Source organism: Drosophila arizonae, chromosome 4, assembly GCF_054131065.1.
Source record: "Drosophila arizonae isolate 15081-1271.41 chromosome 4, UAZ_ARI_1.0, whole genome shotgun sequence".
Lineage (NCBI taxonomy): Eukaryota > Metazoa > Arthropoda > Insecta > Diptera > Drosophilidae > Drosophila > Drosophila arizonae.
Window position 1 is genome coordinate 23,339,953 of NC_142924.1, and position 20,814 is coordinate 23,360,766.

The following is a 20,814-nucleotide window of genomic DNA, read 5'->3' on the forward strand; positions in this document are numbered from 1 at the left end:
TAACGGGCAGAAGGAGTCATCGCAGATCCCATAAAGTATATATATTCTTGTTCAGGGCGACGAGCTGAGTCGATTTAGCTCTGTCCGTCTGTCCTTCCATCCGGTTGTCTGTCCGTATGGTTGAACGCGTCGATCTCAAAAGATATAAGAGCTAGAGACTTGAAATTTGTTTTCCTAGTTTATGTTTTAGCCGTGTTTATTTTTAAGTTAGCTCTAATTTTATATTAGCTGTAACGTCTAATAAATATAAATGTTTATGTTGTCATATTTCTACAAGGGTATGCAACCTTCTGCTTATGGCCTGTAGATAACTTACTATACAAGCATAAATTTAATTCTCTTATCAATGATATACATACTTACATACTTACCCAAGGTCATAACAATTTGTCAGTGCCATTCAAAGTTAAGAGGACCGGAAACTCGTAGTCGCAGTTGCAGCCAAACCTTGGCCAGTGTCCCGTGAGCAACAAAATTGCATTTCAGTGCCACAGCACTTCACTCCGGGACGGTTTGGGCCACGTGGGCGAATGCTGCGTTATTTATTGAGAGTCCAACTGGCCTGACGTACGTGTGGCGTAGCGCAACGCATGCATTGCCATTTGCTGCACACGACTGTCATAAATAACAATTGAGACTGAGTGAAAGGAAATGCAGTTCATATCGAGCAGCCGATAAAGCACAGACGCCACTCGATACTCCCAGCGAAATGCGAGACAGAGGAACGGAATTTGGGCCAGCGCTGAGGCAGCGCTCAAATATTTTTGTTGGCATTGCGAAAAGGCTGATGGCAGCAGCCACTTGGCACACGCTTTTAATAGTTTTAAGCCGGCAACTGGTGTGTCGCGCGTGTCGCCAACTAGAAAACGTTGTCAGAAATGGTGAGACTCAGCTTTGCCCCAAAACACCTTTTACGACCTGTTAGACCCGCTCCCTGTCCATTTGCCAGCTTGCAAATGACAGAGTGTTGGCCCGTTTCGCAGCCAGGCAGCCAGGCAGGCAGGCAGGCAGGATTAAAAGGGAACACTTTATCATTAAAAGCTTGACAGGCAACGAAATAAGTTTCACTGCCCGCATCGCTGCGCCACTCGCGCAAGGACGAGCAGGATGACGTGGACAGGCGACAGACTAGACCAAAATTTAAATTGGGTTGGCTTGAGTGTGGCGCGCGTAAGCCCTTAAAAATAAGCTGAATGGATTAAAAAAATAATTATGAATAAAATGCCAAAAGTAAGTGGACAGAGTGGAAAAGAGAGAGAGAAGAAGAGAAGAAATTGTTAATACACCAATTTAAATGTAATACAAGAGGACTATTGATTAAGTGCAAAAAATGATTTCACACAGAGATGGACCCCATTAAATAACAAACTCATTCCCAAGCAGCATTAACGGTAAACCTGAGTGAAAGGGCATCCAAAAAGTAATCAGCCACATAAGCTGCTGGCTGCTCTTATTTGTTAGGGAGGCAATCGAATGCGATGACTTGGCTCCCTGGGGGCTCGTCTCGTGGCCTGTTCTTATGGCCAAGAGCCAAAACAAAACCATGGTAGGCCCATAGACTGCCATTGTGTATGAATGGAATATAATGTATTTCGAAGGAGCTACAAATGAAGATACGAGTAATAAACATATTTCACTGCAATACTCCAATATACATAATAAATAAAATATAGCTTAAGACCCATTTGCACTGCAATAATCAAATATATAAAGCAAACAAAATATGGCATACCATTTAAAAATGTTTATATTTAATGAATATATTCTCAATTTTTTTTTTTTTAATAAATCTTGTTCTTTTTATACAGTTCTGTCATTAACTGATGTGCTAACTACCTTTGGCCTTTGCTGAAAAAACTATTATAATAAATGATACCATTTTGTAAATGATAAATGAACATTTTTTTTATAGATAAACTCTGATTTTAAACGTTCTGTCAAACTAGGGACCGCGTGGCCCCTGCCAAAATATCATCTGCATAATCTTTCAATTTACTGCTGGCTGTCAACTTCACAGGGCTACGTGACCGGATTTCCCAGCAAACGCTTCGATGACGTGCTATAAACTTTGCCAAGCACTTACGGGAATTGGCGTTATTGATATACACAAATTTGCAGACATCAAAATCTGCTCCATCCTGGCATCAAGTGCGGGAGAAGCCGCGATTTATGACAGCTGCAGCTTACCTATTTGCGCAATTATTGGCATCGATTTAGGAGTGAAAAGCGAGTTTGGTTAGAGAAACGTACTTTTAACATTTAATTTTATTTGACTGTTAAATTAATATAATTTTTGGTGACAAATCAATTTTGCTCACACACAATTTGTAAGCTCTGGTCGTGTGCCAAAATCAGTACGCGGTGTACAAGAGTATCTGAGGTAAAATCGTGGAGGGACTAACATTAAAACTGTCTGAAATCCTAAAAATAAACTTTGTTCTGGAGCATCACTACCACGAAGGTAGTGAATTCCTGTTCAAGCGTTTCAAATTTTTCAATCGCTTACAGATACATAATCGAAAAATAAATAGTTTACTGTCTTTACAGCCCAATGATTTGTGGGGAATTTCTGTTCCCAATAGGTCCGAGGTAGGCTGCAATCCTAGTCGAAAATAGTATATAGGGAAACCCAACTACTTGGATTGCTCGGGGCAAGCCATTTGGTAGAGAAACTGGACTAGCGTGCGAGTCGGCCGCCCAGTCATGCGTCCGGCGGCCAAATAGGGAATGAGGCCGTACTTGCTCAGTAGTCCGGTTCCAAATGTGTCCAGATGCGCCCAATCACTGCAAGGTACCAGCTCATGCAGAACCGCAGCCGCCAAACAGGATGAGGCCTCGCCACAGCCGTCATTCATCAAGTCGTAGCTCAGACAATCAGCCACGCGATTTTTGTAGAATCTCCACAGGGGAAAACGCCACAGTCGATCGCCAGTTAGAGAGCCGGCTCTTTGGAACTGCTTCCAAATATAGTGGGAGTTCGACCAAATACCAGTGGCCCCGCCGCCAACGGCTTTCTTAATTCCTGAACACATGGAGCCGACATCCACGACAAGTCTCGGCTTGTACGTTAGTTGGCCATACAACATGGGATCGGCTATGACAACAACGCCAGTCCGGCTCACATTCCGTACGGCCATAGATTTGGCATTGAGCAGGGTGACGACATCGCCCGGCTTGCACGACATGCCGGACGGAAGGTTCTCGCACAGAGGCAGGATGGCAGTTATGTTGATTGGCAGGGATAGCGCAGCGGCCGCGCGCATTGACGCCAGGATGACAGCAGCACCTTGCAGATCACCGCGGAACTCGTCCATGCCATCGCAATCGCGAAGATTGATGCCGCCTGAATTAAATGTGATGCCTTGGCCCACGAGAAGGATAGGCTTGTCCTCTGGTGCTGTACCACAATAGGCAATCTCGAGCAGAACAGGCGGCTCACATGAGCCCTTGGCTATCATGAGGAAAGAGTTGAGGCGCTGCTGCTCAATCCACTCCATGGTACGAACTTCGACGGTGATGCCGCAAGGACAAAGTGCATCCACAGCGGCCTGTGCAAAGATGGTGGGGGTCATGCAGTTGGCCGGGGCATCCGACAGTCGTCTAGCCAGATTCTGCGCCTCTGCCTTGAACAAACCACGAGTCCATGCGTCCATATCAGGCGAGCCGTGCAGCTCCAGCTTGGGCACAATTTGCCGATATTTCTTCGATAGGTTCTCGTCGTACCGCCATATTGCTAGGGCGGCACCTTCGGCCGCCTGCTCGGGGTAGTCCATGTTGTCGACGTGCACCTCAATGCACTTCATAGTCTGCAATGAATGGGCCCCGATGCCAGCGGCGACGCGAACATTTTCCATTCCTTCGTCCAGCATCTCCAGCTCATTGAACGCTATGCCCTCGAGGCCCAGACCCACAATGCAAATGGATCGGAAATCAGCGTCTACATTGTTGAACACCTTACCACGTCCCAGTCGTCCTGTAATCTTTGTTTCGCATATCAACTCTGACAACTTTCCCTGAACGCGATCATCAAACTTCTCGCCCGAAGGCGTCAGTCTTGGTCCTTTCCCGCTCTCCTTCTCATACAGTCCCAATACAATGCCCTTGCCGCCTTGCTTATTGGCCTCGCAGGATGCGTAACGGAAGAATCCGATTCGATTTAGGCGTCGGGGCAGTATGTGTTTTAGCATTCTAGCCATTGTTGGAGCGCACAGCATTCTAAGTTGTCCACGAAATGAAAGCATCGGTTTATTTTATCCAATATAATGTTTAGTTTGTTTTTGTTTTATTTTTTTTTTTTTTTGTGTTTTCCTTTTTTCTGTTTTGTTTGCGTTATGTATGTTTTTTTCTGTTTTCTGTTCGCGTTCACAAAAAATATTTTATCTGACTTCAATATTCCAAGAAGGAAAATTTTTTTGTGAAAAAAAAAAATCGAAACTGTAAAATTATAAATTTACTGGAGCACTGATTTACACGTAAAAAACAAACGAATGACTACTCGAACATACAGAACAAACGATCTAACTTTGTGTACTACTGAAAAGTAAATGAAAAGCAGATTTAATAAATGTATAGATAATGTTCAAAGTATACAAAGCTTACTAAGACAAACGGCATATATCAAAAATAAAAAAAACCTATAACATTTGTAGAGCTATCGATACATATGTCATTTTATAACTAATACATAGTAACAAGTGAAATTCTATATATTACCTGTTACCTAATTACCTATTACTTTTATCTTAGCAGGACTGTTCAACTATTCTATAAATTTTAATCCGAAGTCTCAATTAGGATGTCTAACTTGATTGAATCTTTACCAGTACTGTACAGTTCAGATGAAAATGTCAAGCCCGTCGGACTTACACGACCAGAAAATACTTGTTCACGGTCAAAGTTATTTCTTTAAAATTAATGGGTTCCACGGGATTTTAAGTTTTCCTATTGCCATGCAGCCCATAGGCATTTAGGAAAAAGAGCCTAAAAGTAACGTAACCAATCTATTAGTTTATCATCCAGTATCTATGCTAGCACCATAATTACTATAATGTATACTATATTATATAACATTCATTTAATTCCTTAATGGTCAACGCTATACAAATATTAAATTAGTTAAATTACGCGCCTAAGACTGCAAATTATAGATAAACTATGTAGCTATTCCACAGAGGACTTCCCTTAGTTCCTGCTGTAGCGTTAGTCTCTGATGACAGACCTTGAATACACTATGGATGACTGTATATCAATAGCGATAAATGGTACCTAGCTATATATCGAAAACAATTCTTGGATGTTAAGACTCACCAGCTACCCAAAACGTTAAACAATAAAGCGGAAAACTCCTTCCAGTGTGCGCTTTGAATGTAAAGCAACGGTATCTTTGTTCGTATTCCTTTGTAACTGGTTGCGTGATTCTTCAACGTATCCGTAATCGAATTCTTTACGGAAAAGCGGAAGAGTGTTATCACAGCAACAGCCTAGAGTTTGTAATTGTTTAAGTTTTTATGAATTTTTGTGCGAAATGTTTTCAAACATTTCATCTGAATACTGAAATGACATTGAACTAACACATTTATCAAGGTTGCTATGTCTGAAAAATAAAGTGGAATAATGATTTGCAGACATTTTGAATTTCAATTTTCTCTATACTTCTGGAGTTACATAGAAACTATGGACTATGTCATTAACAAATCATCATTTCTTGTCCATAAACATGAAGAGCTCTTTGCTGCTGATGAAGATGAATTGTTCAAGTTGAGACAGCTGCCTTCGGTTTATGTTAAAATAATTGTCAAAACGTTGGGAAAGTTTTTTGCGGCTACGAAAGAAAAAGTAGACAGTTCCCTGGTGACCGAAAACTTTTGCCAGCATTAACTGCCCGCCAGCATAGGGTAAAGAATAAAGTTCATAAAACATGGAAGAATACTTTAAAATTTGTTTGCGCTCGTCAAATGCGTATTTATTACGTAAATTTATGTGAACTGAAGGAGCCGAAGTATACATAGAATTTCGATTTGCAAAAGATTTGAATTTGCGGGCCCCATTTAATCCTCTTTGACAAACAGATTGGTCTCGTAGTTAATGTAGTTCGCATGGGACGCAGTAAGAGACACGAAGGCTCCAGTGAATTGCAGCAAGTAGGGTCCAATAATGCTAGACAGTAATTGTTGCAGGTAGAGCAGCTGGACACGGACATGGAGTAGAAGCACTTCCGGCGTCGAGGTGCAAAAGTGCTTCATGATCAGATTAAGTTGGGCATAGTTGCAAAACTCATTTAACAGGAAGGTCGACAGCCAAGGCATACTGAACCAGGCGAACATACGTTTCGGGAACAGCTGCCAACTGGAGGCGCGCTTCCCTCGGCTACGCAACCAATTCAACTTCACCTCGGTTGCGGCAGAGATCTTAGAGGGACCATTGAGCTTAAGCTCCTGCTCAATAGTGCGACCCCTCTTCCTATCGACCTCACGTTGACAGAGCCAGACCCCAAACACAAACAGCAAGGAATTCATGACTGCTTGCCAAAGCATTGAGTGATGGTACTCATAGCCCACAAATAGATTCAGTTTACGCGTGAGCCGTAAATTGATTGTCTTGATGCTCGCATGGGCCTCGATGGTGGGCTTCAAATGGGCACAGATGTGCAAAAGGGTTAAAGCCAAAAATAAACAAACATATGCAAATTTTGACAACATTTTATTAAATGTTTCCGACAAGATTTAAAAAAAATTTTAGTTCTGACTGTCAGATTTTAAATCAGAAAGCTAATGATTACGTTAACTTCGTTTCCGCCTCCTGTGCTGCATGTGCATGTGAACGGCCAAATTTTATTTTCAATTGAAAAGCGTCTTAACCATATACTGTGTAATTTCGTTGACCAGGCCATCGCGGTTGCTTTTGGTAACATGGAAGACGATCGAGTCGGGCGCATTTCTAATACCTTCGACAATCGGAATAGGCTGACGGGTTTGAGAAGGTATGGTGGCTAGCATGGGATGGTTCTGATTACGTAGTTTATTAACGGCACTCTCGAAGCGTTTGCTTAACAGTTCCATTTTGCCAATCTCATCAATTACGATCAGCTGCTGCTGAGAGGCCGAAGACGAAAGCGAAGTCCAGGGTAATGCAGATTCTAGGAGTGGCAATGCCATATTCTCCAAGTCTGCCACATAAACAGCATATTTACCCACCTTGGGCCGACGTATGTTGTCCGCTGGGTTCTCACGTGCCAGGATCCCACGAGTACCATTTAAGGAAACCACATCGAAACCAATTCGCTGGCCACTCGCCCGCACCTCTTCTGTGTAGAATCCTGCTAATTTGCAATATTCGCTCAATTCGCTGCATATTTTGCGAACTAATGTTGTCTTGCCGACACCTACAGAAACAAATTTAGAGTAATAGTCGTATTTTCATCCAAACATTCTGCGTTTACCTGGCGGTCCAGTTATTATAAAAGCCGTTATTTTGCGGCTTTCCATGTTTGACCATCTGATTTAACACTTATCGTCCTTATCGATAAATTTAAATGTCACACTTTGAATGTCTTGCGAACTCTTCTCAATATGCACAATGCACATGCACACGTATGTAAATATATTAGATTTCTTTAAGCATATTCCATAAGCTTATATATACCATATTTATATATGAATATTGTAGGTATTCAACTTTATAAAACACTCAATTGTGACGACATTTGGATGCAGGGTCTTCGGCATTCGACTAATGGATGGAAGTATACACCATTTGGATTTAATGAACAATATCGATAATCATCGTGTATTACAATGTCAAAAAATTATTAAACGTATTTTTAATAGGAACTGTTGCAAAGTATAATATAATAATACAATTTTAATCGTCTTATTATTTTTAGCAGCCAGCTGTAGAATCGCTGAGGAAGTTACCCAGCACTGGTTCAGCTATCGGTATCGCGTTAAAACTGTCCCTGCATTGTGGTGGCTGGCCGATTGACACCATATGTTAAGTGTGTGTTGCTTGGCGGCTTTTTGGCAGCGTGAATTTCGTTTTTGCACCAGCATTTTTGTTTATGTTGCAAGATATTAGCGGTAACGAGCACAAAAATGGAGAGCGCACTGGCGCATGATTTGGAAAATAGTGAGCAACGTACAAGTGATGTGGCCGCCGGCTCACTTTCTTTCGAGCAACTGAATTTGAATCGCAGTCTTTCAAAATGCCTGCAGGGCCACAAATTTTTGACGCCAACTAAAATTCAGGCAGCGGCGATTCCCATGGCGATAGCTGGAATGGGTAATACTTCAATTTAATAGTTTATAATGTATATGACAATCAATGTCCTTTTTAGATCTGTTGGTGCAGTCAAAGAGTGGAACGGGAAAAACTTTGATTTATGTGCTTGCCGCATTACAAAAGATAGATAAGTCGGTGGCCAGTCCGCAGACTTTGATAATTGTGCCAACTCGTGAACTGGCCATACAGGTGGAGGACACTGTTAACGGCTTGGCGAACAAATTGCACAACAGAAACGCTTACCTGTGTGTTAGTTTCATTGGCGGCACAGATGTGAAGCGAGATCGCATGCGCATGGCTCGAGGGCGGATTATAGTGGGTACACCAGGTCGTCTGCTTCATCTCATTCAGAACAACGTATTCAATACGTCGGCAGTCAAGCTGCTCGTGCTGGATGAGGCAGACCAATTGTATTGCACTGATTCATTGCAGAAGGATGTGCAAGCGCTCGTTGCATCGCTGCAGCCCGGGATTCAAATAATTGCCTGTAGCGCTACCTATCCGAATGCGCTAGACGAGCGTCTTGCCAAGTTGATGCACAAGCCAGTGCTGGTCTCTAACAGCGAGCGAGCCACCGTACTGGTGGGCGTTCGGCAATTTGTCTATGAACTGCCAGCACAAGTGAACAGCATGCAGGATATGATGTCTAAGCTGAAAGCGGTGCAGAAGATAATTACCCAAGTGGCCTATGACCAGGTTATACTTTTCGCCAGCTCGCAGAGTCGCGCCGATTCCTTTCGCAACTATTTGCAACGGGATGGCATTGAATGTGAACTTATGTCTGGAGCTATGAAGCAAAGCGAACGGTTGCAGACATTCCAGGTATACCAATTATAAATATTCAATATTTAAATAAGCTATTTATTTCTTAATATTTGTATTATAATATTCAGGCCTATCGCAACTTCAAAATGCGCATAATAGTGTCCACTGATTTAATGGCGCGAGGTGTTGATTCATCGCATGCGAATTTGGTTATTAACTTGGATCCACCCAATGATCTGGTGACTTACTTGCATCGCATTGGGCGTGCTGGGCGCTTTGGCTCCAAAGGCATTGCCATTACATTTATTTCCTCGCCACAACAGTGCCAATCCTTTAAGCAGATCATTGCAGATGCCGGCACTGGAATGTCGGTGCTGCAATTTCCGGCAGATAGCCACGTAGGCTTCAATTTTTGGGATTATGATTCATACGATTTTCCATATTATGTCAAAGCGGAGGCATCTGAGCAAGGGGAAAAAGAGCTAAAGCGAATCAAACAGCGCTGGAAGAGTCCCGCTGATGAAGAGAACGCAACTATCACAGTCGAAAATGATGAAAATGCATCTCAAAAACAAAACGCCCATAGTGAAGCGGCGAAAGATCCAAATATATCCAATGATGTGAATAATACTCCGCATAAAGAACCATACGCTGCAGGATCAACTCTAAGTAGCACTGACTTACAAGGTGCCAAACATCAGATTAAAAGCGTCTTGAGTGAGACTATATCAGTTCAGTTGAATCAAGAAAAGGAGCTAAATATGCAAGCTATTGAGAAAACAATTATTGCAAGCAATAAGGAAAATGTCTCAGACAACATAATACAAAGTCGAATAGACGATGCCAACATCCCGCTCAAAGCAACTGGAGAAGATCGATTGAAACTTACAACACCTCAGGAATTGACCATAGAGCTCGTAGAGCTGACTCCTTCAACAGAAATGCCTGGTGCAGCACCAAACTCAATTAATACTAAAACCTATTGCCTAGTTGCACCTACAGAGGGCAGTTCAACTACCCTCCATCCACAGGGCGTATCGAACACTGTCGATGATGCCAGCAGCATTATTTCCGATAGTATAGAGAACGATTATGATAGCGATGCTTCCTACACCAGTTGCTATTCGGCAGGCGACATGCAAATCATCTGGCAACGTGCATTGTCTCAGCGAAAATTGCAAAAACGACGACAACGCAATGCCCGGCGCCACGTATACCTATACCATAAACGGCGCAACGTACGAAAGTTAAAATATTGGGGCAATGACAGTAAAAATGAGGATGAACAAGCAGAGGTAATTGCGTTTAGAGTAAGCCATCATTTATATTGTCAAATGTATAAAAACGAACTTTCTTATTCAGGCGTGGCTAGATGAATCGCATGACATAAAACTGTTGCGCCAGCTGCACGAACTTGTTTGTCGACGACCTCGGAAATTTCAAGTGGATGTGAGAACATCTATGAAAATAATTTGAACAATTCTAATAAGTTTTGCTTTGAATTTTTAGAAACTGCTGACTGTGATCTCAAAGGAACGAAAACTTTTTCAACTCCTGGAAAAGTTTGATAACTCTCAAGAAGTTAAAAGACACCTAACAGCTCTTATAAATAGAAAGAATTGGGATTCCCGGTTGTCTGGCAAATGGGTAGAGCTAATATATGATTCAGTGTGGCACTTCTACTATGTGGATCATAGCAAGTCAAAGGAGGTTAAGAAACCCTTATTGCCGTATGTTCCCAATTTGGACAACTACAATAGGCTAATAAATATTATAAAGGCGACTTCTTGCGCACAACAGCCGCTAGGCAATCTAGAAGGAACTTGTCCACAACAGCCATTGAACAATCTAGAAGCGACTTGTTGTCCACAACAGCCTTTGAGCAAGCTAGAAGGAACTTGTCCACAACAGCCATTAGGCAATCTAAAGAGGAGTTCTTTTCCACAAGAGACATTGAACAAGCTAACCGTACACGTGAATCAACAAGTAAATATACCGCCTGATAATGGAGAAGATGAACAAAGAAATGCTGAAGAGGCGTACTCTGTGAATTCAGATTCAGAGGCATCCAATGCGCCCTTAGACGAAATGGCACACGATATCGATGCTAACAGCGACAATGATAGTGTGGACGCTGAGAGCCTGGAGCCGAATTCATCGAGCGGATTTGTGGAATCAACGGAGAGCGCATCCTCGGGTATCGAGTCCTCTCAGTATGAAACTAGTTCTTCTATTACTTTAGATCCGAACGCGTATGAGGAGGAAGAAGAATACGAAGAGGAATATGAAGGCGATGAGGAATACGGAGAAGAATACGAAGAGCAAATTGTGGAGGAAGAACAAACTAACGATGAAGAGATTGGCAATGAGACAGACGACTTGCATAGCAATGCTAGTCAATCAGACACTGTGAGTACTCTTACCGCGGACGGCGAAAATGATTCAGATGAATTACATGCTGAAACTGGAAGTGAGCAACAGGATTCAGAAAGCGATGATAATTTAAGCGATGAGTTTGAAGTAGCTCAAGCTCGCTGGCAATATTTGTTCCAGATGCAGTATCGTTTTATTGCGAACTACGTTTACAACTATACGTCGCTATATAGAAGCCAGAATTAAGTACGTTTATCATCATTATTCAAGCGCTATGAAAGTGCGATTCCTAGTCTCGAAAGTCTGACAACTACAGAAACTCAGGCATTATACTTTATTTTTGAAGTGAAATGGGGAAAGTATTCGAAAATAGTGCTGAATCAGCTGTTTGTAACTTAGTTATTTAAGTAAGTGAGCATTTCTTGCTATGATGTGAAATGTCAGGTACAAACGGAGTAAACCGTATTCTAAAGAATTACATGAATATATCTCTCGTTAAAACAAACTGTTGTAAAACTAACTATAATTAAAATGCAACTGAATTGCAAAATCGTTTTTTACTTACTTTTCTAAAAATATGATATGAATAAGTAACGGAAACTGAACACTATTAATTTTAGTGACATAAAATGTGTAACTAAAGCGCCAAACGCGTGTATATAATTTAGAGAGTTATTTTATTACTTTTTTACTTTTTAAAATGAAATGGTGAGGATTGCCCTATTCAACTTTTTGTATTGTTTATATAAATATCTGCATTAAATATTTGAAAGATTACTGAATTTGTAATACTTAATGAATACTCAAGTCGATACTGCGCCAATGTTTTTTAGATTAATTATATAAACTAAAAATATATATAAATATATATATCCTTTGCTATAGTTGTAAATTTTGATGGATTTAAGAAGTTAAACAAGCTCGCAACTTCCTATGAAATATATTAAAATTTGGTTTAATAATAACAAAAGCATTTCAAATGAAATCTATCGTGTTTTCTTCCCATTCGCCCCCAATTTGTAAAAAACGCATTTCAAGTACTAGAGACTTGGGCTTTGGAATATACACACATATTCACCATATGATTACGCATAAAAAGTTTCATTAAGATCGTATGTCTACAAAAGAAATTATTCAACAAATAAATTCTCATAATATGGCCCACACTGCAGCGCAGCCCAAGCGCAGTCGCTGCTTACTGCGCAGTTAGCAGAGCGCAGGCTTATGCGTGCGAGTGGATGCATGTGTATGTGTGCATAAAAGAAGTGCAGAATGATTAGAATATCAGCTTGGAGGGTTCAGGGTATCTCCTAGTCGAGCAGTCTCGACTGGAGCTTTCTTACTTGTTTTCATTAAAAACAGAATAAAGTTCGATTTTTATACTCGTTTAGTAGAAAGTATTTTCGATTTATACATTTAGATGAAATATCCTAGCGAGAAACTAAATGTTTTAAAATAGACATGTACATATACTTATACGTTATACATATACTCCTATATATTGAGGGATTGATTGAAGGAACTAAGATTATGCATTCTCTAAATCATGCATAATCGAATAGTTGCCGCATCAGCAGCAGCAGCCACATCTCTGTGATTGTCCTGTTATGCCGCTCAATTGCCACATGCGACTGCCACATGCCACATGCCAGAAGAGTTGCGTTGGTGGCACAGTGGAAATACGCGCCCTCCGGCTATCGGCCACGCAAAGCGTCTACACCGATCCCGACGCTGATGCCGCAGTCTCTGCTCGCGTGCAGTTGCGTTCCACATCCAATAAGGAGCGTGAGAAACTGACGGCATGAATGCAAAGTGAGCTGAAACAGCTGGCCACGACAAAATTTTATAGATGTTAGTTGTATTTGTTGTTGTTGTTGTTGTTGCTGTTGCTGTTACTATTGCTTGTTGTTTGTGCCTAGCCGAACTCGGTTCGATTAGCGATAAAGCCAAGATGCGAAAAAATGTGTTGTGCGTTGTGGTATTTGTTGTTGGTCAGCTGGCTTTGCCTCTGCGAACAGTTGCAGGTGTTAAGCTTTATAATGATGTTAACATTTTTATGGCCCACAATAACAACAAATGCTAGAAAATTTGTTGAACCCAATCGCTTTTTGCGGTCGACCGTCTATGGGCACAGGCCATTTAGCGCTCATAATTGGAATGCTCTACCGTCGTTACAGCTAAACTAATACTCATATTTGTAAAACTAATTAAAATTTCAGGGGATTGGCATTTAATTATGAAGGAATAACTTGGCAATTAAATAAATACTAATAAACATAATAAATGGCGTCAGAATTTCGAAATTTATTTGGGGAATACACTTATGTGATTTATTGATAGTCTTTAATCATGTTTCCTAACACTCTTTAATCTCTATTCCTGGTATATGACTTAAAATGATGATGTTTTATTGTTTTTATTTTTTTATTACTTATACGAGAACAAAAATTCTAAAGGCTGAATAAACTGTGGGATCGAGTAATCTTACTCTGTCACCTTCTATATCAATATTTAAAACCTTCTATATCAATGCTGTCATTATATATGAAGGTCAAACATTTTTGTTAAGAGTAAACATGTATTAAATTATACAAGGTATATATACCATTATAAGCAACCCATCGTATTAAATTAAATTTATTTTTATACCCTGAACCCATTGAAAATGGGAAATCAGGGTATAATGGTTTTGTGAAAAAGTATGTAACGGGCAGAAGGAGGCGTGGCAGACCCCACAAAGTATATATATTCTTGATCAGCGCGACGAGCTGAGTCGATATAGCCCTGTCCGTCTGTCCGTCCGTCCGTCCGTCCGTCCGTCCGTCCGTCCGTCCGTCCGTCCGTCCGTCCGTCCGTATGAGTGCGTCGATCTCAGAAGTTATAAGAGCTAGAGAGCTGAAATTTGGCATGCATACTCGTGAGTACCATACGCAGTACGAGTTTGCTTTATTTTTTCGATAAATCGTCCGATAACTTTTTTATCGAGAATAATCGAAAAATCAGATGCTCTATAGCTAATTTGAATATTTTTTTGTTTAAATTTCTCAAATTTCAATATAATGTATCATATGAAAGTTTCATCTAAATTCCGTTGTAATTAAAAAATATCAATATTTGGCAATAACAACGCCCGCAGCTACACAAAAACATTCGTTGAATCCACATCAGTGTTAGTTTCGTTTAGTTTGGTAGGATGGCGCAGCAGCATGATCTATAGTTTCAGCGCCATCGCAGATGACGCCTAGTGTTTAATTAGACGATCGATCAGTTGGTATTTATTTATATTAATACAACAAATGAAATTCATCATGAATATTGTTCAATATTAGCGGCATCCACAAGTATCGCTGTATTACTATACGAGAACAGAGCGCAGGCTATATAAACGTGGTGTGGATTCATGTATGTATCTATGCACTAAAATCAATGCAGTCATGATTAGAATAACATTTTAGGGTTTCAGGGTATATATACCATTAGCAACCCTCGATTACTTCTTAATTTTTTACTATTAACTTCATTAGGGTATTTAGGTATATTTCATGTCAAGTGCTTATCATTTAACGTTTACGACTATTTGTATATAATTGTCTATTATAACTTAGCCTTTGCTTAGAATTTTTAGAAGATTGTTTAACTTATTCTTTGGCACATTAGCTGATATTCCTTTGTAAATCAAAATATATCATAAAATGTTCTCATTACTATTTTAATAGTGCTTAATTATCATTTTAATAGTGCTTACGAAGATAAACAACCTAATAAATTATTTAGTGATTAATTGCAGGATAAAATAGATTTATATATTTTATTTCATAGTAGTATACCTTCCAGACGGACATTATGAAAAGATTTAAGATCTTATCTGAATTTTAACATTGCTTGACACCATAACACTTGGTGACCCAGTCAAGTTGTTCCAAGGAGTTGGCACTGTAACGTCTTTGTTGTTTTTCGGGGAGTGGCCGGCCCATATTTATGTGACCAGCTGTGTGACGGCTGGGCATGCAAACATAAATAAAAGTCGTCATTAATTAAATTTAGTACAAACAACATGGCATGCCTGCAATTATTCACTCAACTCAAGTGACGAAAAAATTCACAAATCTGAAAAAATAAAAAACAACTTTATATATGTATAAAATAAAATAAAACGTCAGTGAAACGCACTGCGACGAGGAACGAACGACAAAAAACGAGCACAAAAAAAAGAAGAAATAAATGAAAAAAAAAAAAAAAAAAAGCGTTGACAAAAATGATCTGTGGGCAATTATAATGAATTATTTTGACACTATAGGGCCTGCAATGCACAACTAAAAATGCATAAGCCTAATTTATGCTCAGCTGTCGACATGAAACGCATTTTATTGCTTTTTAAATATGATAAATAAACATGCCGTTTGGCCTTTATTTATGCAATTGCCAAATAGTAGAAGAAACAGCCATCGCAGCGTACATAAATTGAAACCTACGCAACTATTTGCCGCTAGTTCAACATGCAGCATGCAGCATGCAGCATGCAGTGTGCATGTGCAACGAGGCAAATTGCATTTTTCACCCAAGTGCCGCCAACAACAAAAAGAACTATAATGCTTACAGCTGGGAGCACGCCCTGGTCTCTGTGGTGGCAAAGCCGTAAAGCCTTGTCGGGCGAATCCGTTTTTTAATTGGTAAAAAATAGCTCAAATTGTCTACGCTGATTTCATTTTGCCGACGCTTCGTTGCAGGTCTGGCCCCAAAGGGTATTGCAAGTAGCTAACGCTCTGACCATGCATGAATCGCAACAGCTCAAACAGCAGATACAACAACAACAACAACAACAGTAACAGCAACAACAACGATAAAAACAAACAATAAAAAATGCTAGCGGCTTATACGCGATTAACATCGCCTCCCAGATTTGTAATGCGAATAAATTGTACACATTTAGAGCAAAGCGATAAAGCATCTGTATGCGAGAGAGAGATATACTAGGCAGGTGTGAGAGAGTCCAAAAAGAGCAGCGAAAAGCTATTGGGTCCGTGCTAAATCAATATGCGAATTAAGCTACAAATATTTTTTTAAGTTTATGAAGCTGTATTTCACGTTATACATTCTCCGTTAACCCATGCACATTGCTAATGGATGAAGTTATAAGTCTCTGTCGCTATAGTCTGACTATATACCTGGATCTTATCAATAGTCATTTAGAGCTATAAATTTAAAACCTGATATCATTCAAAGCGTTCTGAAGTTGTTTGGGGTTTCAGAAACGAATAAATATAAAAACCAGGTTTAGATCGTAAAGGATTTATATGGGCTGCTTGAATGCGTCGGTGACCTATTGAATTATTCTAGCATTAACTAAAAAGGCGCAATAAATAAATCCAGCAGCATCAGTCCCCAGTTTTACTGTCTCCAAGACCTGAACGAATGGATAGTTAGTAAGTAATTTATTCGATATAAGTCTGGAGTATTTCGAATTTAATACATTCATTGCGTAATATTTTTCATTAAAAGAAAAAAAAAAAAAAAAAAAAAAATTATAAATAATTCTAAATTCACAAATTCTATAAACAGTTTTTCTATAGTATACATGTTAGGTAATGCAAATAGCTGAATAACAAAAACAAGAGATATGCACTTTCAATATTTGTATTTGGGTTTAATTAATTCAACTAGTTTCAGCTCATTTGGCTTAGGGTTAGACTCTGTCGAGCATCTAACACTAAGCCTGATGTCAGAGTGATAAGCGATGCGATACTATAAGCGATAATTATCACAGCGATCTGCAAAGCGATGGCATGTCAGAGTGAAAGAGAGAAATATTGCTTGAATTGCCAAAAAGAATATATTGCACCGACTAACCAACGGTTATTTAAGCTCAGAACGCAACAAAATCACACGTATCAGAAAAGCTTTATCATGCGATAAAGCGAGAAAACGATTTTGAATGCTTTCTCGCAACTCGCTTTACTTCTCGCTTTGGTTCTCTTCTCGCTTCGTTTGCACTCGGACATGTTTTAAGCGATTAATGTAAATCTGCATGTAGAGCTTTCTCGCTTATTGTCGCTCCATATTATCGCATCGCTTATCGCCGCCAGACTGACATCAGCCTAAGCCTTAACTAATAAGCTGGTCCGTTAAGCATCATATACATCTAAAATCTAAATATTTTTATTTCTTATGCTATTCTATTCATACTGTGGAATAGAGTTAAAGTTCATTTGAGTCCCCATCAGATATTGTTGATAGCCGCAGATGTGAGACGGCTTGGATGCGCTGTCGTCTATCTGTCTCTACCTATGAGTTGGATTAACTAGATCCACATGAATGTCTGATATTACTGTTATTGCTAAAGCTGCAACGGAAACTTGCTCAATAGTTAATATTTCTCCGACAATATGCCAAGAAACAAAAACAGAAAAATTACTAATATTCCTACATACATCTACTCATACATATATACGCTTTTATCTGTTGCCCTTTGGCATCAATTGACGCATGACATCGCACAGTGCTGAGCCGGCTGCAATCGAAAAGCCGCGTGACTTTTAGAACGTCAAAGCCGGCGAATGTGCGGCTTTAAATGGAGGCAACCCCAACTCGAAATGACTTGACTTGCGAGCTGCTCCAAGTGCGGCTTTTGTGGTTCCCAGGCGGCTTAGAGCGAAAAACATGCTAGTCGCTTTAATTGTAGCCGCCGCTGTAAAGTGATTTTTCTAATGCAATTTTCAATGGCTTACGCAACAGCAACAGCAGCAACAACAACAACAACAACAGCACCAGCAGCAAAGCAAAAGCAACAACAACAATGCAATGGCAACATGTTGCCGTGGAGAAACCTACCGCTGCCTTGGACGTATTGTGCGCATAATTACCCAACATTGCAGCAGCAGCAGCTTTTTAATCCCAGCCAGAAGACAGCCTCGCTCTGGCCGTTGTTAATGTTCTCGTCTCTTTGACAGCGCAGTGATAATCATTCCACGCATACGCGCATATTTTGCATTTTGAAATTGTTACATTATGTGCATTTTTATGACAAGTGAAACTCTCGCACCAAATCCGCAGCAGCAGCAGCAGCAGCCACTGAAAGCCAGCACCGAGTGGCATTCACCTGAAGATGAATTATTGCCCAGCTTGCTTGACTGTCTGCCGTGTTGCGATTTATTTGTTGTTTGCCGCACAGACAACCAGCACACACACACACGCACAAGTGCTGATCATAATTAAAATACTCATAGTGTAAATTGCACACAAATATTTTGAGTAATTTTGTGGGAAATGTGAAGAAGAAACAGGTGCGTATGTGGAAGGAATATGTAATATATATAATTATTTTCATATCTATGTCACTCATACAAGCTCATCTTAGGCATTCAAAACTTCATTTTAATGAAATATCTATTTTAGAGAAGTGCGAAACATACAAATCAGAAAGACTTTTGCCATAGAAATAAGCCTCTAATACAAGCTCTTATATGGATAGTTCTTTGGTTGACTTGTATGATAGTTTGCTCTAAATTTGTTTCGAGTAATTTATTTTAAGTATTTCAGTCAAGTACTCTGACAAATTGCATGTACGAGTATGTTTCATGGAATTGTTTTCGCACAGGCAAAAGCAATTATATAATGTTCTTTCCTCACAACACCCACCTCTAAGTACCTCGTGAATTATAGGTAATTATAGCCTTAAGGCAACTTATTGTATTTTTTCGCTGCAATAGTTAAAATGTAAATTGGAATTTAATGTATATTTTTACGAAATCTAAGTCAATTATATAAATTAAGCGTGAATTAGCAGCCGCATACAATAAAGCAAACAAACATAGGAAAACAACAACCTTAAAAAGATAGAAAATAACGCGATTACCAATGGCAACGGCAACAGCAACAGCAACGGCAACAGCAACAGCAATAGCTACACCACCAACAAGACGTGAAAACAAGAAACATGTTAAGTGCAGGCGCATTATGTTGCAAAATGTCACTTTTAATTGGGCAACCTTGAAACATCAATGCGAAAAACGAGCGAAAGAACCGCAACGGCAACGGCAACGGCAACAGCAACAGCAACATGTTGCTGAAGGCCACCGCAGTAACAGCAACAACAACTGCAACAGCAACAGGCAACGGCAACAATGACAAACGGTTAACGAGTGGAGCCGCTGATTTAGATACGAGCACAAACAGACACATCAAAAGGCCAAGGCAAGAGGCGGGAAAGGGATTGATAGGCGGACAGTCGGCCAGTGGGACGGACAGAGCGACCGACGCGACGATTGCCGTTATGTGTTACAATTAGCAAATTGCACATTTATGCTCGTATGGCGTTGAGCCACGCCTCACTCTCGTGGCCGCCCCCTGGCCAACTGACAATATAAATCAATCATAGGCTTACACATGTGTTTGCTCGCACACTAATGTGTGTGTGTGTGTGCGAGTTCTTATTGGAAAGTCACAGCAACAACCTTGAGAACAGCCGCAAAATGGTTTTGATTGGCACAGCTCTCATGCTTGGGGGCAGGCAACTCGTACCCATAATGAATATGACTATCTATATTAAACATGCGGCCGAGACTCAAATGTGCATGCATATAAAATATGGCACATCATTTATAATTTCCGGCGCAGCTTACATAATTCAATTAAAGTGTGTTTCCCGTGTCTTGACCAGCGCTTACAATTTCCTAACACTCGCTAGCTGCACAGGAAATCTCCATAAAAGTGTTAAGCTTCGCAAATCGCCACTGGCTGTTGCAAAACGCAAGTGTTTCGCACACTCACACACAAAGACGCTAAGGTACACACACACTCACGGCACACAGAAATACAATAATAATAATGAAGGAGTATATTTACATTATGATTAACTATCATTTGCAGCAACTTCATGCAGAAAAGAAGGAAAACCCCCATGGGAAATTAAAATAAAGAGCAACAGAAGTCTGTTTCAATTATGAAAATAGGTAAAGGTGCAAAAAGGAAAACAAACATGAATAAATCTTGGCCATTAAGCTTATAAAAAGAATCGAGTGTATGAAGTGTATAGAGTGTACTCAATTCAAATCTTCAAATCGTATCAGCAACACTTTTCTAGAGTATAGACACGGTTGTATTTCTCTATACGTATCTCTTGTTTTAAAGGTTATAAACCATCTTCTATATACAGCTGCAGTCCTACAATAATAGTAAAACAGTAGTAATAATAATAATAATAATAGTAGTTAATAATAGTAGTAGGGGTAATTATTTACATAAATTAATAACAATATATCATAATCCTAGCATTCAGTGTTTTTTTTTTTTTTAATTTTTTTTTTATTTATTTTTTTTTTTTTTATGTATAAGCTGTAAATAACAATTTAATAAAGAATTGTACTACTGACCCATAATATGCTTTCCATCAGTGACCATATT

At 39.8% G+C, this 20,814-nt stretch overlaps 4 protein-coding genes across 4 annotated transcripts; 1 reads left to right on the forward strand and 3 right to left on the reverse strand.

Annotated features, from left to right (window-relative positions):
• Positions 1-2,247: 2,247 nt before the first annotated feature.
• Positions 2,248-4,242, reverse strand: LOC149269441 (crystallomitin S-Lap3-like). Its single transcript, XM_089466543.1, has one exon. The coding sequence runs from the start codon at positions 4,239-4,241 to the stop codon at positions 2,634-2,636; it is 1,608 nt and encodes a 535-aa protein (XP_089322669.1). The 5' UTR covers position 4,242; the 3' UTR covers positions 2,248-2,633.
• Positions 4,243-4,270: 28 nt separating this feature from the next.
• Positions 4,271-6,703, reverse strand: LOC108620456 (uncharacterized). Its single transcript, XM_089466545.1, has 2 exons — positions 5,308-6,703; positions 4,271-4,533 (listed from the first exon to the last, which is right to left on the reverse strand). The coding sequence occupies exon 1, from the start codon at positions 6,696-6,698 to the stop codon at positions 6,048-6,050; it is 651 nt and encodes a 216-aa protein (XP_089322671.1). The 5' UTR covers positions 6,699-6,703; the 3' UTR covers positions 4,271-4,533; positions 5,308-6,047.
• On the reverse strand, positions 6,679-7,903 carry LOC149269442 (uncharacterized). Its single transcript, XM_089466546.1, has 2 exons — positions 7,439-7,903; positions 6,679-7,381 (listed from the first exon to the last, which is right to left on the reverse strand). The coding sequence occupies exons 1-2, from the start codon at positions 7,482-7,484 to the stop codon at positions 6,837-6,839; spliced, it is 591 nt and encodes a 196-aa protein (XP_089322672.1). The 5' UTR covers positions 7,485-7,903; the 3' UTR covers positions 6,679-6,836.
• Positions 7,904-7,941: 38 nt separating this feature from the next.
• Gem3 (Gemin 3) lies at positions 7,942-12,400 on the forward strand. The gene is made up of 5 exons (XM_089466542.1): positions 7,942-8,277; positions 8,333-9,099; positions 9,171-10,337; positions 10,405-10,491; positions 10,552-12,400. Exons 1-5 carry the CDS (start codon positions 8,091-8,093, stop codon positions 11,659-11,661), a joined length of 3,318 nt encoding a protein of 1,105 aa, XP_089322668.1. The 5' UTR covers positions 7,942-8,090; the 3' UTR covers positions 11,662-12,400.
• The last annotated feature ends 8,414 nt before the right edge of the window (positions 12,401-20,814 follow it).

Coding starts and splice junctions, on each gene's coding strand:
- LOC108620456 (XM_089466545.1), bottom strand. CDS start 6,698: ATGTTGTCAAAATTTGCATATGTTTGTTTATTTTTGGCTTTAACCCTT.
- LOC149269442 (XM_089466546.1), bottom strand. CDS start 7,484: ATGGAAAGCCGCAAAATAACGGCTTTTATAATAACTGGACCGCCAG. Junction 7,382..7,438: donor TATAATAACTGGACCGCCAG/GTAAACGCAGAA, acceptor TTGTTTCTGTAG/GTGTCGGCAAGACAACATTA.
- LOC149269441 (XM_089466543.1), bottom strand. CDS start 4,241: ATGCTTTCATTTCGTGGACAACTTAGAATGCTGTGCGCTCCAACAATG.
- Gem3 (XM_089466542.1), top strand. CDS start 8,091: ATGGAGAGCGCACTGGCGCATGATTTGGAAAATAGTGAGCAACGTACA. Junction 8,278..8,332: donor CATGGCGATAGCTGGAATGG/GTAATACTTCAA, acceptor TGTCCTTTTTAG/ATCTGTTGGTGCAGTCAAAG. Junction 10,338..10,404: donor ATGAGGATGAACAAGCAGAG/GTAATTGCGTTT, acceptor TTTCTTATTCAG/GCGTGGCTAGATGAATCGCA.